Source organism: Lolium perenne, chromosome 2 (genome assembly GCF_019359855.2).
Source record: "Lolium perenne isolate Kyuss_39 chromosome 2, Kyuss_2.0, whole genome shotgun sequence".
Lineage (NCBI taxonomy): Eukaryota > Viridiplantae > Streptophyta > Magnoliopsida > Poales > Poaceae > Lolium > Lolium perenne.
Window position 1 is genome coordinate 114,491,635 of NC_067245.2, and position 17,922 is coordinate 114,509,556.

The 17,922-nt window shown below is 39.7% G+C and overlaps 1 protein-coding gene across 2 annotated transcripts; it reads right to left on the reverse strand.

Annotated features, from left to right (window-relative positions):
* Positions 1–616: 616 nt before the first annotated feature.
* LOC127333598 (protein REDUCED CHLOROPLAST COVERAGE 1) lies at positions 617–17,702 on the reverse strand. 2 transcript variants are annotated; one of them, XM_051359978.2, is made up of 26 exons: positions 17,472–17,702; positions 16,525–16,628; positions 16,345–16,406; positions 16,162–16,254; positions 15,890–15,962; positions 15,393–15,746; positions 14,868–14,935; positions 14,634–14,765; positions 13,874–13,915; positions 12,951–13,475; positions 12,712–12,869; positions 12,064–12,616; positions 11,181–11,243; positions 10,999–11,100; positions 10,589–10,906; positions 10,424–10,516; positions 10,144–10,245; positions 9,950–10,054; positions 7,721–7,854; positions 6,623–6,806; positions 5,340–5,471; positions 4,983–5,095; positions 4,717–4,807; positions 1,478–3,880; positions 1,321–1,379; positions 617–917 (listed from the first exon to the last, which is right to left on the reverse strand). In XM_051359978.2, the coding sequence occupies exons 2-24, from the start codon at positions 16,583–16,585 to the stop codon at positions 1,628–1,630; spliced, it is 5,811 nt and encodes a 1,936-aa protein (XP_051215938.1). In that variant the 5' UTR covers positions 16,586–16,628; positions 17,472–17,702; the 3' UTR covers positions 617–917; positions 1,321–1,379; positions 1,478–1,627. The 2 variants fall into 2 exon arrangements, with proteins under 2 accessions (XP_051215938.1, XP_051215939.1); XM_051359979.2 differs by having other exon boundaries at positions 1,321–1,387.
* Positions 17,703–17,922: the final 220 nt, after the last annotated feature.

Below are 17,922 nucleotides of genomic sequence, written 5' to 3' on the forward strand. Positions count from 1 at the left end.
CAGCTCCAAAAATTTAGCGATTCTCTGAAGAACTGGTGGCGCACTTGGTCTTGGCTTACAAAGACGACGATGCAGTCCTAGACGCTCCAGGGCGCCATGAACTAGGTCCCGTCCGCTACTGCCGGCAACACCAGGAGGAAGTGAAAACGACCACCACGACAAGCGTCTCTCAAGTGCAGAACAGGAAGTGAAAGGAGAGGAGAATGGACTGTGAGCTTCCAGGTCGTAACCAAGTGGACCTCCGGAGCTTGTGTTTTTTCATGTACTGATATGGAGTACCAGTTAAATCTAGCCCTTGATGCATTGGGGTATGTCAGGGTTTTACCATCTCCTTCTTCATAGGAGCAAACAATGGAGCACTATGGAATCAACTATTTGTATAAAGCCGAAAAACTCATGCACATGAACTGCGACAGAGGTATGCCGGTATCTACGGCATTGGCGCATCGCATCACCCGAACTGGCTAACTTGCCGCAGTTGTGGCTTGCCGCCACCAGGTTGCGACTGCACATGTCCGCTCTCCCACAGTGTGCTTGGTAGCCGCTTTCGGCGGTGGTCAGACGCATAATGTTGGTGCCTAGCTTTGAAGAGAATACACATCAGAACATAGGAAGCTTTGCAGAATGGGGATTATTACTATTCTCATCAAAAGAACAACATTAGTTTCTCACACAAAAAAGTGAGAGATTATTACAGGTTGCAGGGTGCAAACAAATTTCTAAATCTCTAGAACCTAAGTTCCATACGCCCAAAATTTAGCCCGAAAACTCGGTTAGAATATTGTTTTTAGTCTATAGAAATTGAAGAAAAATATCAGTCTGCCAAGTATTTTTGCTAACACTTCCATCTTCTATTAGTTCCGGATCTCGCAAAACTCTCTGCATACCTTCTGCACTCTACACAGAATTGTCGACACCTGTGTGCAATGCGGGCAGAAAACAGTTAGCTACATGTGTGAAGACATCATTATAAGATAAAGTAGCACGGAGGCTGCAAACAAAAAGCAAGAATACATTCTATAATAGGCTGAATTGCAAAAACAAGGCAAGTCTTTTTTCTAGAATACCAAAGAAGGTAAATCTTCTCCTCTATTATTTTACTGGAGTAGTGACTAACTAACCCCCTCATATATATCATGCATTGGTTTGTTGTATTTGTGCAGGTTACAAAGGTGATTCAAAGAACACTAATCTTTTTATATATGCTTCTAGGAAGACGTAATCATTGCCAAGAACTAAACCAAAAACTTATCTATATACTGGGTACAACTAAGTCCAACATGTACAAGACCAAAATGATTATTGAGAAGGGAGCCATACCTTATTCGAAATATAAAGAAAAACGCCTTTATCCTTTCAGGGTAGCTTGGATTGATGAACTGCAGTTCTAGAAAATAACGACACTTAGCTTATTAGATGAATGAAAATCATACTTGGCAGGCAAGAAGTTCTTGCAATATATGTAGAAAATGATTACCTGGAACACTGAAGGAGCATTGTTGCTGCCTTCCAAATGCTCAGACAAAAAAAGAGTATCACATTTCAGTATCTTTCATATGGAGATCCATCGCAATTCTCTTTCGTGTAATAATTTCATCGGTCAAAATTCAACTTTTTGGTGGATTCCTCAGTTGCCAGAAGAAACTACTTCAGCAAAAGAGACGCTCGCTGGCCTGAAGATGTCATTCTCTCTGACTACTCTGTTGTAGTCAAGCTTGAAAGAACGAGAGCTATATGTCTTGTTAAGCAAACTTATTGGGATCCTAAGAGTTTGTTTTCGCCTGCTTTTTCCCTTCAAAAATATCCGAAAACTGCCTTCATCTTCATTCTTCATGTTGCTTCCCAACTTCGTTCCACCTATATTAGGTGTGCTGTCTCCTGACATGGCAGGATTAAGTTCAGTTTTAACGGCATCCTTTAACTCTTTATCATGTTCCTCTACCAAATTTTTGTTGCTGATCAAATTACCGCTGCCTACCACCACAGGGACCTCCATTTCCTCCTTCACTGCAACCATATTGCTGTCCAGTGAAGGTCCTACACTTACAACAGCTGCATCAGATAGAACATGTGTATCTGCTAAAGACTGAGAAATAGTGTCAGGAACATGTGGGGTCGGGATGTAAGCGACTGGATGACTGTTTGACCATGCCGGTCCTGGCACAAATTCAGACGCAGCTGGGCTCATATAAGGTTGCCATCCATAATGGTTAGGGCGAAATATAGTAGTGTTCATGGGAAATGTGCTGCTTGGAACCATCTGTGATTGACTGTATGGTGGATAAAGAAATGGCACAGGATGCAAGAGATTAGGAGATCGAGGAGCAGGAGGGTACAAATGATGTGGGGATGTGCACAGTGGAGGACCATTTGGCACCATATTTGAATGTCCAGGATGCATGGAGACATTCATAGGCCAGGGCCCAACACCTGGAATGGGACCTGGTGGTGGGAGACCAACACTTGCACTTACAGCAAGTGGGCTAAGGATAGCTGGAGGAGACGGATTGAATGGAGGTGCAGCAGCAGATAGCTTCTTATTAGACATCTCTTTTATATCAATATTACTTAGCAGCAATTCAGGCTTTGACTTCTCACTTTCAACAGCTCCAAGGCCTTCTGGCATACTTGCTGTATGGGCTGAAACTGTTATAGGTTCAATACTAGTTGGTAGAGACTCTTCAGGAAATTGTATGCCAGACTTTGCACTCTTTTCAGCTTTTGCGGGTACAGTAGAATCTGAGAACTCAGTGGCTTCACCACAGTTGCCACCACTTGTTGGTTCTTGACCTTTGTTACTGAATAAGGTAATGTCTGTTTTACCATCTGCAGAGCCACTGCCAGAAGATTTCTCAGTATTTGGCGTTAATTTATCTGGTAAGTCATCTTTCCCAGTATTGTCACTCTCATGTTCACTCTGTGACTCTCTGCTTTGTTCCGAATGCTGCATTTCTTCTGGCACATTGTTTCTTTCTTTGGAATTATTTGTATTTGAAGGCACAGATTTCTGGTCCACTTGAACTGCATCGACCAAGGAATCCTTCATTTCTTGTGCAATAATTTGACCAAGTGATGGGTGCAATACATCATCTCTAGGTTTTTGCATTTGAGTCTTGGCTATTGTACCTGGACGTGCCAATGCAACATCTTTGTATGATGGCGGATTTCCAGAACTTACAACCAAAGCTCCATGTGGCTCACTTGCTTTCATATCTACTGAATGATTGTGTACATGTGAATAAGCTATTTGGGCTTCTTCTTTACCACTTATCCGCTCTGTGGTCGTAGAAGTATCTTGCACTTCTGTGGAAGAAGTCGCTGGCTTAATCCGGTAGGTCATAGCCTTGTATATCTTACGACCAAACCTGGCAGTCGATGTCTGGACTTTCATATGCTGTTGAGGATCTGTGTATGCTGCAGGTACGACAGTTCTCTTCTTCAAGAAGTAATAACGGTTATTTGAATAGGAATTCCTTGGCTTATATTGGGAAGCATCTACTGGTGTATGATTCTCAGAGTCATATGCCTTCCTTATGGCGGGCCGGTAATGCTTTATCTGTTTTCCTAAAACTGCAGCTGATTTAGGTCTTTGAACAGGAAGCCAACCATCATCCTGTTCTAGTATTTCGTCTTCAAAAATCTCCCTAGGTGAATTGATGTTCACCTCAGCTCTCTCTACCAGCTGTTCAGAAGGTGGTGAAACCTCCATGGATAAAGGACTCTCTTTAACCTCAGTTTCAGGAATATCCATGACGTTAGCACTATCATCTTGCAGCAGCTCGTTACTTGGCTTTTCCTCATCTATAATCGCAATAGTAGAATCTCTTGGAGATGTATCAGGACTTACTACATTTGAATTCTCACTTGAATGTGATAAAACCTGACAGAAATAGTATACAATGAATAAATTTTGAAGTGGCATGTACAGTAATGCTAAAAAACCAAATGTCCAGTTATTCCAGTTATAACATACATGAGTGCCTTAATTTTTTTAAAGAAATATTGTCTAACTGGTAGCCTTTTGAAAAAAGAAAACCAGGTGCATTGAGTTTCAGATATACAGGGAGGGCCGGGACTGTGCGGTTTGAACACTGTCAATATGTGGAAGAACTGAAACTGTATATACACAGTAATCCTCAATAGTACCTGACAAGATTATCTACTATCAAACATACGCAGTTGTGGCATAAGGTACTTGATTGGATAGGTTCGTATTAACCATGGACATTCAGTGAGCCGCAACAGTGATAAGAGCTCCCCAGGGATAGAAATCATATTTTAACACTACAAAATAGATGAGAGCCACCATTACAGGCTCGATCCACAACAGCACCAAAATTGATTGCCAATTTTATGAGTGCTAAATTCACTATAGGGTAGAAAACCCATTTCTCCACAAAGTTATATATATAAAAAAATCAAGATCCCGTGCAATATAATTGCATGTTATCTGTTTAATCACTATGCAAACAGAGAGGTACTGTTCTGCTGCCGGTCAGCAAAGTTAACAAGAACTCACTTTCTAGTGAACAATTTTAAGACTCACTTTCTCTTTGAGAAACTGGGCAGTTGCACTATGAGGTTACTTGTTCATCGATACTACTACACTTTGTTAACCATCTCGCAGTCTGATATTTCTCCATCCAAGTTAGTTCCTCAACGAGGGCATACCGATTATCTTCAAATTAGGCAAAGTAAAAAAATTACATAACTAACCTTTATGCTTGAGTACCTCCTCTTGCCTGATTCGGAATCTCTTCCTTTGCTTTCTTCGTTGGGATTGATGTAATCAAGAAGATCAGATACACTGCAAGTGCAAATAAAGGCAGTCAATACAACATGTGAACAGTCCAAAACAGTGTACAGCTAAGATCTATGATAACCGATACCAGTTTTTTGTGCTGTGCACTAGTTAGCACAACACAAACAGAAATTTCTCTTAAGGATTAAATTGTGGTTTCATTGGCAAAACTAAATTGCACCTTAGGTGTCCTTTACTAGCAATTGATGCATCAGGTTTTCGAGTTCCATTGCGGGCAGCTTCTTGTTGCTCAATTACTTTCGATTCAAAGTATTCAAGCCACGCCGCAGCATCCTGCAATGTGAAAGGCAACACTATTAAGGATGTTCTAGGAAATAATTGAAAAGTGAACGGTTCTGTTCATATAGCTAAAAAATAGTTGAAGCGGGGAAAGAATCAATGTCCATCTGTAACTAGATGTCATTTGCACATTGAGTTGCTCTCTCAAATGTACAATCAGAATTACACAATTATTTTGATGGAAAAAAGAGGGAGTAGATTTTCAGCATTTCAACTATACTGTTCCATAGAAGTAAACCTGAGTCCGAAGATCATCTGGTCCAAGTTTTGCACGAAGGATTTGCAAGGTTGTCTGCTCATGCTGAACACTCAAGGAATAAGCTTCCATCAATGAGAGAGCAATGGCGATAGCATGGTAGCTCGCAGCAGTCTACATATAATAAAAGAGTATGTCAGTCGAAAGTAATATTAAATCATGGAAAATGAACAATTTTCTTCTTCATGGGTAGTCAATAAATAATAAAAAACACCTGCAAGGCCACTTAGGCTCCATTTGGCTTAGCAGTGGATTATGATGTTGCATTTTTTCTTGAACATTGATTAAGCCATTTTTCTGAACCGCTTTAGATATTTGGGTGTTTGCTTAATTTTTTTCTTCCAAAAGTTGCAAGTAAACATATATTGGCTACCAGAACATGTGAGACAAAAGAATTGGCTAACAGAATTTATCTAACTTTACTTTAGTGTGATCTACCAAACAGAATAATCAACTTTTCAACCAAAAAACAACTAGCTCTCCACTGACTGGTATTTTTAGCATGTACCAAACTGAATGTTGCTCACCGTGATTTTGCATTTTCCTTTTTGATATCAGAACCATAAATACGCATGCCACTAAGAAGTGTGCAGTGTGGTGCACACACAGGAACGAGCTTCCGAGCTCATGCCTAGAATTGTGGAGGCCAGGAAAAAAATCACCCCTCTAGGAGCACGGGCAATAAATTTTTTGGTGCATTTATGGCAACGAAAAAAATCTTCCACCTAAGCTTGTTAAGTTATTAAGGTATCAATTAAAAATTTCTGGTGTATTTTTTAGTCAACAAGTGAGTATTTTTTAAGCGTCATTTAAAATGAACAACATCCACAGTTAACAATTACTCCCTCCATCACCAAAGACATGACGTATAAAGTTACTCAAAAATTCAATTTTTTTAAAGTTTGACCAAATATATAGAAGGAAATATCAACAACTACAATATCGAATAAATATATTATAAGTATATATATACTCCCTCCATTCCATATTAGTTGCTGTTGATTTAGTACAAAGCTGTATTAAATCAACGATAACTAATATGGAACGGAAGGAGTATCTCATTGTGGACCTATGGGTATTGATTTGATATTGTAGATCTTTTTTTTTGTATATACATTTGGTTTAACTTAGAAAGAATTGACTTTTCGACCAAATTTATACGCCATGTATTTGGGGAAAGAGAGTAGCATCATACTATGTAATCATTCGCCCTAAAAAAAGCATGGCAACAAAAAAAACATTTAAATTCCCAGAAAGATTATTACCTGGATATGATCAGGTCCAAGTAATCTCTGGTTGCACTTTAGAGCTTTGTGCAAGTACCTAAGAGCTACATGCACATTGCCCAAGCCTTCCTCCATCATAGCTACATTAATATATGTCGCAGCTGTGTTTGGATGAGATGGCCCGCATGTAAGATGCAGAAGATATAATGCACGCTTGACGTACCTAATTTGCACAAAAGGTTAATATTTTTGGACATACTGTAGAAATGAACTTCAATCATCAGAACTGCACGCTATACAAAGGAGTATCAAACGAATAGCAAGTGTAGCTATGTATTGTTCATTCATGCCCTTAGATTTCCACATGATACAATAGCTTTGCTATCAATGAAACAACCTTCTAGACAGGCTCATACACAAGAAGATAAACAGTTCTTCACTTTGTAAAGACATGTGAGCTTAAGAGGAATTATGAAGAGATTTACATGGAAGGACTCTACTACACCATTTTTACCATCTGGAATCTTGCCCAATGATATAAAAACACTACATATGCTTGTGGATTAGCTAAAATATCGGTGGAACATAGCAGGACCTAAGGATTCAATTATAATTAATGAGCTCGTAACATCTGCCGATATTACAATTGATGGTTATAAGGTATTCATGCTAGCTAGGGTCTAGGGATATCATTTCTGTTTGTTATCATTAACATTAATTGAGTGAAAACTTAGAGATAGCACCTCAGACACAAAATCAATTGGAAGAAGACTAACCAGCTAGTTCTACTCACCCTTTGCATTATTATCGTAAAGACATGCTTATTTACTAATCCAATCAATAAAGCATAGAGAGAGAGAGAATCAAATATGCACATTTGACTGAAAAGTTTTCTAACAAGAAAACAGTTACAGTCTGAAAAGATTGTAAAATATATTCTCAGCAGAAATTACTTCATTCATTTCCTTTGGATACCATATTGTAAAATAAGTTCATCCACATGACTAGCTTTTTTATAACATAGAGTGCCATAAGCGCGTCTTAGGTCTCCTACTCTTTGGGATATATACAATTTTTCTTCAACTTACACCTGGAATGCCATGTATGAAATAAAGGACTTCCATAAACTGAACTTACTTCAGAGCCAGTTCTGTATGTTGTAGACGATAGTAGAAAACAGCAAGGTCTCCGTAACTCTTCATTGTATCAGGGTGATCAAGGCCAAGTTCTCTCTCATTGATGTCTAAGGCCTTTTGCTGATATATAGTAGCCTGCATTTGTTTAGGCACATATTATATTCTGTCTATAAATGCTTATAAGATAGGATACAAAAGTAAATCTTGAGTTTGAAATAACTATCAAGGATTTGATGAGGCACCATAATTTGCATCTACAAAACACAGCAATTTCAAATCCTCGGTTCAGCTAGCTCCAGTGTACCAAAATACTGAATAAAAGGCCAAGATAAAGTTTCACCGACTCGATATGATTATCAACATTTTGAGGTTCGTTCATTGTTTGTATGTTTATAATTATATGGCATAAACAAAAAGTATTTGAAAAAAGAATCATGGGAAAAAGTAATTATTATTTGACATGATACGACATGATATATGTATATCACGTTGGAGATGTTTAACTAACACTTATCATTTTTAATTACATTGACATCACAGATTAATGGTGATAGTACCAAATGTGAATGGGAGTAAGAGAGCAGACAATTATCAAACTTCAATGTTTTATGTTATTTGCGTGAACGATTGCTAAAAGGCCGGTAGTTTCACTACACATGCAGGAAAAAAAAAGATGAACACGATAATGTTTTATGTTATTTTGTGATTTAAAAACACATATTTCTCTGAATTTCATGTAACAAAACTGTTTGGAACAATATAGTCTATTTTGCCTTCTCATCCAACAAACATTGGAATTCCCTTAGTGGTTGGTGAGTGTTAAGCAACTGTGTGTGTTGGACTGGATAGAATTATATATGTTAACCGGAATTTTGTATAAGCTAAGCTCCAAATTTTGGATATTGTAGCAGTCGAGGCTCAGTGTTGGGTCAGTGTGTTACAGGCACTTACGGTGTGAGGTGACCATCCCTTTACCATTTATACTATTTTAGAAGTTAGAACACTTGCCGGCACATTTTGAATTCATTAATTAGTAATATGAAGAAATACTTTAGGTCTATAGATATTTTTTCTGTGAATTAGGTCTACAGATGTTAACGTAAAATCCTGATAAAAGTGCAGCAGAATCTCAGTTTTATCGGAATGTGTACTATATGCTTCCCTGCATATTCCTTAGGTGTTATAGCTTGTGTAATCCAGAGCTATAACGCCTTGAGTATCCTTGGCTCACAGTTTAACTGAAAAATTGCTTACTGGAAGTATGAGCAGGTAATGATCAGCAACAACTTCGCCGCAAGCTAGAAACCTAGTGTCGCCTCCACATCTGTCTCCTCCATAGGTCGGTTTCCCCTCCTCCGGCCGCCCCTCCGGCGTCAGGAGGGATGGGGAATCCGATCTATGCATGGAGTTTTTAATAAAGTAATTATTTCAAGATATTAGGTTAGGGTTTTGGTAGCCATCTTCTTTGTGGCCTCCACCTCAATAGAGATGATGTCGTCTACAATAAGAGATCTTCGGCCCTTCGTTCGACGACGAGATCTCCTTTCCGACAATAGTGGTGGTGTTGGAAGATTAAAGTTCTATAGGTATGGGCCTTCAGATCTTGCTTCGCTGGATCTATTTGGATCTTTTCTAATGGTTGCGACGAGGAGGATTATCATCGCAATATTTGTCACTGCTATTACGTTCTTGACGATGGTGATTCGTACTCTCGGCTCCTCAACGACATACTGGTGTTGGTACTCTTGCCGATATTGATTGACTACTTTGATGGATGTGCGCGTGCATGTAGCCTTGACATTGCGGCTTAAATTAAAATTATGGAAGAATCTCCTTTGTTATGTAATATGTACATGTCAGTGGTTTGGTATTTTTCTTCGGCTATCTTACATAAAAGAACAAGATTGTGTCAAAGAGTTTGAAGACCTCGAAGATTTTCTCATTTTTTAGACTTTATTTTGTTCGCTGGAGACAGCTCATGTAACTCTACCATGTACTATTTCTTACTATAAATATCTATAGTATTGATTGTCAAAAAAAAAAAACGCTTAGAAGATTCTATGATTTCAGTCTTGAACAACCATATCCACATAACCATAGTGCAATAACATGCAAGTTTTCCTATCGTGTGCCACGTTCAGTAATCCTCACAAAAAAGCGGCAACACTCCCATATTCTTAAAAATATGCTTAGCAGTGAATATCGGCAGTGCAACTGAATAAACATATACCTGATTAAAATCACCAGTGTGGTACAAAACAACAGCTAGAAGGCTATAAGCTCCAGCTGTCATTCGATGATAGGGACCACACACCATTATAAGCTTGGCAAGAGCCTGCATTCATACATAACATAATAATGAGTTCCCAAGAGATCATATCAAAAGAGTTTCAAAAAATAAATGCATGAGATTTTACAAGATACCTTAGTCCCATAATTAACAGCATCTTCAAGTTTACCCTTATCAAGAGCCGTTTTAGAGGATTCGAGGAGTTGCCTTCCATCTGCAGATGAGCACGCAACTTGCTGCATTTTTTAAGAACATATCAGTTGCATTTATGTGCTACTATATTATATCTAATGAGTTCTCAAAACAAAGATAGTCATATGTGATTATCAAACCATGCCAGCACAATGTGATTCTGTATCTTGAGAAAAATTGACCTGGGAAGAAACTCTAAGACTATAGCTTGTAGATTTTTACCTTATGTACAGGCACCAGGCTAATAATGTCCTGTTTGTAAAATGGGAAAGCAGAATCCATGACAAAATCTCGGGGTGCCAATTCAATGCCCACCTAAAAGTAAATATTCATCTTAGTAATATGCACCAAGTGTGAGAAATTTCAGAAAGATTAAAACACTTTTACCTTATGGCATAGTCCTCTCAGTATAGCGTATTTCCTCACATCATCATAATGTTGCTCTGTGAGCTCAAACTGGTATCGCTTTTTCAAGAAAGCAACGAGCCATCTCCACACTACGGGATGCACAGCAGGTGAACTTCCAGATAATTCAGATTCAGGGACCCCAAGAAGTAAGTTCATCACTGCAGCGATTGTTAATGCTAATTGTCGCATGTCGGAAATGGCAGCAATCACAGATCGGACAATATGCTTGAATGCTCTCACTATCATTTCATGCACACAAAGGGACTGTACGTGTGAAAGCTTCTCTGAAAGTTTGACCTACATAGGTCGTTCTCAGATTAGCACCTATCAGGCACTCCAAAAGAGATGGCATTCATCATGCTCAAATGAAAACATTACTGCAGACTTACAACTCGTCCGAGGGATCGCATCTGCAGGCCCCTGGTATGCATGAAATCTGTCAAGGTCCTACCATCAACAGGTGAAAGTTCCAAAGAACCAAAATCGGCAACCTAAATAATTTTGAGGTTAGTTCTTATGCCTCTCAACTAAAAAAGATTAGAATATTCATCTTTCATATGATGATGCGCACCAGCTTAGGAAGTGCAACTTCATCATAGTACTTCAGAGCCATCTCAATCAACTCAGGTGGTGACTGTAGAGCAGAAGAGATTAGTCTATAAACTTTATGCACGATTAACGCCTAAGAATAACCATTTGGTTAGCAATCTAGCTAAAACAATGCCTAGTATGTTTGATACAGCTGATTTTATTATTTTTCAGAATTCAGAAGTAGATCCAACAAAAATCAAGAAAGTTAAAAGAACAGCATATTTGATGTTGTTTAAAAGTTAAAACTAGTGTGACTGATGTAAAAGCACTCGACCAAAGGTACTAGCACTTTTTGTGAAAATACAGGCATTTTAATTTGACTAGTGTGACTGATGTAAAAGCACTCGACCAGGCACTAGCACTTGTGGCATTTTAATTTAGAAGAACAACCACCACCACCAAGTGGTAAACCAGGCCTCAAACTAGTGTGGATTGGGAGAACAGTGGTGCGCTTAGTCAACCTCACGACGCTTTCAACCCCTTGTGCGCGCCTGAGGTAGGATTCACAACTTTAAGGTTGTGAGTTAGTCAAGAACACATTTTTTTGAGAAAACGCAAAAGACTTTTGTGTTTCATATCATTGGAAAAAAAAGACATTTTGCCAACCCCTCCAAATCATACCTTTGATATCCCTCATATCAGCAAACAAAATATCATATGCAATGCAATTATGCCAGTAATCTGTGAATCATATATGATTTCCAAAGATTTATAATCGCAATGTGAAGGAAAATCTATTTAAAATATGACTTTAATTTTCTGAAAACAAATGTGAAATGAGAAGGGTATAAGATAGGATATGCAAGACACCAAACGGCAGACTGTGAAATCAACACTTGCTATGAAATTTAATGCATTTCTACCTTCTGATGGAGCCCTGTTTCTGAATCTTTCAGCCTTGTAAAGGCAGAATCCGGTAATACATCCTTCAGCAAGCTTTCATTCTCGGAGGCAATGCAGTCTCCTTGAGGCAATTCTACAGATGATGGCTTGACTTTCTGGCTTTCCACAGAGCTTATTCCATCAGACAAATTTTTGTTCCCTGATGAGGGTCCCTTTTCAGCAGTATCAACCACATTTTTAGAGTGCTTAAGAGCTTTGAGAGGCTTCCCAAGTCCTTCAATCTTGGTTTCTTTCACAGATTTGTCCGCCATTTTCTTCTTTTCCTTCTCACCACCTTGTTTTTTCTCCTTATCAGAATTTTTCTGATCTTGCAAGTGCTGAACCCAACAGGCACCCAATTCCCATCTCATAAATGATTGTTTATCAGTCTCCTCTTCCTCAAGCTTTCGAAGACTTTCCTTCAACAAGTTCTCAGCAAAAGTTTGTGCTGTAGTTAGTTCTTCCTGCCTGTGACTTTGTGTATGTATCTTTTTTTCTCCAGTTGCACTGGCTTCATTTAGGAGCATTCTCAAACTAAAACAATAAAAAGATATAATAACCAGAAAATGGGATAAGAAGCAGAAACTTCAACCAAAACTAGAAGAACAACAGAAAGTGATGCTACCGACCTGTTAATGTTCAATGCATGGGCACCCCCTTCAGGTTGATCTGTGATATCAGCAGTCTTAATAGAAGAATTCACAATGGTTTTCTCGATATTGTTAACCTTCGCTACAGCAACATACCCGCAGTATCTGAGATTCACAATGCCCAAACTGTCAACATCCTGCAAATTAGAGACAAAATTAGGGAAACCCACACGTTTTACCTGAATATGAGAGAGATCACCTTAATTTTAAACTCATACATGTGCAGCAGTATTTTCATCTGCAGTTATTCCTTTCAAGAGGTTCCTCTCTGCAAGATGCTTAGAGTCCATTCCTGTGGCTCGGCTTCCATCTATCTTAGTGTCCAACTTGCAGCTTGCATCTGAAGAATCTCTTGTGACAGTGATGCTAAAATTTCCCACTGTCTCAGAATGCAAAACGTCATCTATCTTGGTTGAGGCTAAGACATCTGTACTCTCCATTACATGTCGGACGGCTGCAATAGCTCTAAAGATGGCAACATCTACGAATAGGCTGTGAAGCAGGAATGCTCTCCTGTCACGAATTTCCCTCTCCTCGGCGGTTTTGCAAGGCATAGATGTGAGATACAGAAACTCATCGGCCCATGGTAACATGTCACTTTTTCCATCCCTTCCCCAACCACCTCCATTGCCTCCCCAAGTTTCATCCTCGGCAGGAAGGGGAGGAAATGTTGATGGTGACTGGGCAGCAATTGGAGGAACAAGCCATGTATTTGCACGATAACCATAAGGAAAATTTCCAAACTGCAATATACAAGCAGTTGTAATTAAATCATTATGTACATTAGATAGGAAAAAATCGCTGATAAGGATATTATGGAGCATGGAGCACGTGTGTCACAAAAAACATGTTTACTTATGAAGCTGCAAGGAAAATTGTGATATTTAGCGGCAATATACTAGATGAGCACCAAATGAAAGAAACTGAATAATGAACATCAGCATACTGTAGAAAGAAGGCTTCCTAGAACAAATCCAATTTTTTTGTGCTACTTTAAGTGCACTAAAATTTGTTCAACTCCTTTCCAGACCAGTCATTACGCCCCAGCACATAATAATCCAAATACAATGTCAGAGTATTTGTGAAGGTTCTGTCGAAAAGAGATGTACGATGAAATACCCCAAAAGGGGTAACAACAAACCTTGTTTCGTTCCAAAAATGCCTTCATAAGATCCTCGTATGCCTAATTCATATAAAAAGAACATAAAAGGATTAAATTCATAGAAAAGATATACTAATATGGAAGAACAGAATGCACAGTTTCTTACAGAAATATTTACATGTTGCTATAAACTTGTTTGCAATTAGGAACCACAAGTAGTTTTCAGAAAGGGAGTTTGGCACCAAACCACTCTATGTTTGGCAAATCCCAATTTGTAGAACAACAACTATGCAGTGCCATGCTCAACTATCGTTTTTAGTATGTAGTAAAATTGTGATTTCATTCCAATATTTGTTCTCCGGCCCCTAGGCACCACATAATGCAGCAACACAGAAAGTTATTTTCAGCAGTATAAACATGAAAAGTGGAGGAACTCAGAGATGATGCCGAAATACAATTTGCCAATTCAAAACTTCTAGAAGCTGACGGAAGTTCGGAATTCTATCGTAATTTTTTTGTTCTTTTAATTCAATCTTCTCAATTTTTATTGCACCAAAGCATGCATGATACATATGTTCACAATTATACATGTGTTAGAAAAATAGATCCAAAATCCAGCAGTATTATTAACTATTAACATCACTAATTGTATATCAATTCATTGGTGGCTATAGCTTCAAGTGTGAAAATGAATGAAAAGGTAATATACAGCGCAGGACACAAGGTAATTATATAATAATTTTGAAACTAGCCTATACAAAAAATTTAAACAATTAACCAGGACGTGAGATGAACTAACATTATCAAATGCTCTGCTGAGATGCCTCAATAGGTCGACAAGATTGTGGCACAAAACACGCTGCTTCCCAAAACTGAAGAAACCCTTTCTCCGAGCTTCAACAATAACAAATTTCCCATTACAAAGCTTCGCCTGCAAGTCAGACAACGATTCTCCGATTAGAAAAGATGTATTCTATTTTACGATGAATAGTGTAAAAGTGTTGTCAAAGATACAACTATTAACCATGTTTACCTCAAGGTAAAAGAGATGATCATCAGACGGTTGCTCCTCCTGTCGAGGTTGAGTCACTCGCTTTATAACTAAATTAAAGAGTTAAAATATCTCAGCCAACACAAGAATTTGTATGACTAGAGAGATATGTTCATCTCTACAAAGTTCAAGCTGATATCTCATGCTTAGCATTCAATATAAATAATGAGGAAACCGTTAAGGTGCATGAAGTACTATTGCAAGGACGAACTGTGGTGAAGTGGTCAGCAAAGATATATATGGACAAATAGGCGACAGCCGACTTACAAGATAAAAAGTGAGGAGGGCCAGCAAACCTTGCCCACGGCAGTCATATAGTTTGAGTTTCAGGACACTGTTAATTCCATTTCAGGTGTACCATGCTTTAATATTCTTTGGTTGCGAATAATTGTATTGTTTGTGTCAGTAATTATGAAACGTCCAACGGAACACTCTAAAAAAATTAGGTGAACTAGAGAGATTAATTACAGGTGTTTGGAGAGGCTGTCAGAGAGGCTTAATACTTACAGTGGAGGGGTGGTGTGAGGTTGGCAAGGGAGAAGAACTCGTAGAAGGCTCCGAGGCGGGGGCACGCACCGCTCATCTCTGCCTCCAGCTCCGCCGAAGCCGCAGCCTCTTTGGCTGCCGCCTCGGCATCCTTTGCAGGCGACTCCTTGGGAAGGGGTGGCGGCGAGGCCATGCGGCGCCCACCCGAGGAGCCAGCTGCGGCAGGCTTGGAGTTGGAGAGCTCCTTGGCAGTATCAGCGTCCTTTGGGGACGGAGGAGGCGGCGGCGGCGGTGGCAGGCCGAAGGAGGCGGTGCAGGCAACAATGTCCAGCAGCCTCCGCACGTGCGCCACCGCGCTATCCTCATCATACTCCCCTGCATTGTGAATTTTGTAATGTAGGGTTTATGTCTAAACACGATGGGAGATAATTTAATAGAGTGATCATGTTATGTGAAATCTAAGATAAAGTGATACAAATTAACATGTTTTTGTGGGTATATAGTAAGTATAACCATACCTTCTAGGAGGGTGAGAGTATATGGCTTCAATGTCGCAATATCAGCACCATCCTTCAAGTGACCATCACGAGTCTGTTGACAAATGAAACCGTAAAACATGACAGAATTAAAATGATTAAGCTGGCACGATCACTCTTATCGATAGATGATTTCCCGGATCAGTTTTTTGCACGATCGTTACAAGGGTTTTTTCTATTTGTAAGCATATCACCGAATTTTCCATGGCTGCTGTAGTATTATGAAGAGACAAAAGAAAATGTTATAAATATACCTCATGCGAGAGGGAGTAGTTTGTGATTGCACACGTGGCGGTGTTGACGCAGAGCAGCCTCCTCACATCAATGATCCTGTCCGTGGAAATCCCCTGCACCAAGTTGTTGGTACATTATTATTGGAGTTACATTACAATGTGGACAGATTTGGCTGAAATAGCTGCAGCAGTGGGAAACCAAACCTTGAGAACGACATCAGACTGGTCCGGCAGGTTGACGATGATGTCAATGGCCACAGGGAGGACTAGCAGTAATTCATCAAAGAAATTTGGAAATGATCAGCTCAAATGAACACTCTACCTCTAGGAACAAACGAATATGACAAGCTGATTAATCAATTGGTGCAAAGGAAAAATAACTACCTTTCTCATCTTTCTTTTTCTTTTCACCCTTGGCCTTTCCACGCTTGCTCTTGGGCGCCATGAGCGCACCAAACAGTGAGCAAGCTCAGCACAAAGATGCCCACCTAGACCATGCAATCAAAAGGAACACATTCAGTAGGATTCACGAGTGCAACTGGAGGCAAGCTGCCTGAACATGTGGCACACGTTAGAAGGAACATAGCAGAAGAGAGTGATGGTGGCTTCACGAGCCAGAAACAATTGCAGTCAGGACAAAATAGGGAGCTGTCCTTCACATGTGTATACTAGTTAGACGTGAAAGAGAAAGAATAGTTCACCTCACGACACAAGATAATATTGACCAGGAAAAAACGACGGTGCGAATGAAGTGCAAGCAACAACTGACGGTTGCTCTAACACCACAAGGTGAATTAAAGTCTAATTTCTTCTTCTTCTTCTTCTGGTACGTGTTTCCGAAATGAGATAATTACGCGCACCCATATATGGACTGTAAGAAAGAATTCAACAAGTGGATATGTTGTGACCAACTACAAAGGGATAAGGTGTAGGAGAACCAACGGACCAAGTTACGTGTGTCCATTTTGAAGACAAAATGAGTTCAGGACAAATCTTGGCGCACAAAGAAGACAATGGTATACAAGCAGCAGGGGATTGCAATTGAAACCATGGATATAACAATGGACACCAAGGCAAAAATGTTTGGGGAATTCAGACAATCGGAAGGACATTCAATTGAAAATGGGCAGAATAGGTACAGTTTACAGAGAAGCAGAGTGCTCCATCCTCGACACTTCATATACAGGGAGGCACAAAGTCATGTTGTGCACACACGCATATCGACTAGAAAACCCATCAATTAAACGCACAGTAATACAAAATTGGCATGAAAATGTCACAGAGCTGGGGATTAATGGATACAAAGAAACGAAACAAGAGCAGGAACTTACCAATGGGGCTGGTGCTCAGCTGCAGTCCACGGTATTATTTATTGCCGGAGCAGCCAAATGGAAGCTCAATTTCCCAAGCAAGTAGCTAAGGTGTGGAGAAAGGCAGCTGAGTTGAGGTTTACTGGGATAAGAGAGAGAGGTGCAGGAGCAGAAGGTGTAGCAGCAGAAGAGTGCAAAGGAGCGTGAGAGTGAGGGAGGGAGGGAAAGATAACGAAAGGGGTTGGGGGCTCGGGGTTGATAAGGGTGGAATGGTGGAGATTTAAGATAGGGTCTCCATTGGCCGCTTCTCTCACGCCGAGCAGGCCGGGCCCCAAATGACAGCCCAGCCAACATGAAACGCCCATGTCGATCGCCCTCGCCCGCAAACCCTATAAGGGCTTGTTTGGTACTAGTGTTTTTGTGAGAATTAGTGGGGATAATACTCTAGAGTATTGAGTGAATCTCTGCTGTC

Coding starts and splice junctions, on each gene's coding strand:
- LOC127333598 (XM_051359978.2), bottom strand. CDS start 16,585: ATGGCGCCCAAGAGCAAGCGTGGAAAGGCCAAGGGTGAAAAGAAAAAG. Junction 14,936..15,392: donor CCTCACACCACCCCTCCACT/GTAAGTATTAAG, acceptor TCTTTAATTTAG/TTATAAAGCGAGTGACTCAA. Junction 11,101..11,180: donor AAGTTGCACTTCCTAAGCTG/GTGCGCATCATC, acceptor AAAATTATTTAG/GTTGCCGATTTTGGTTCTTT.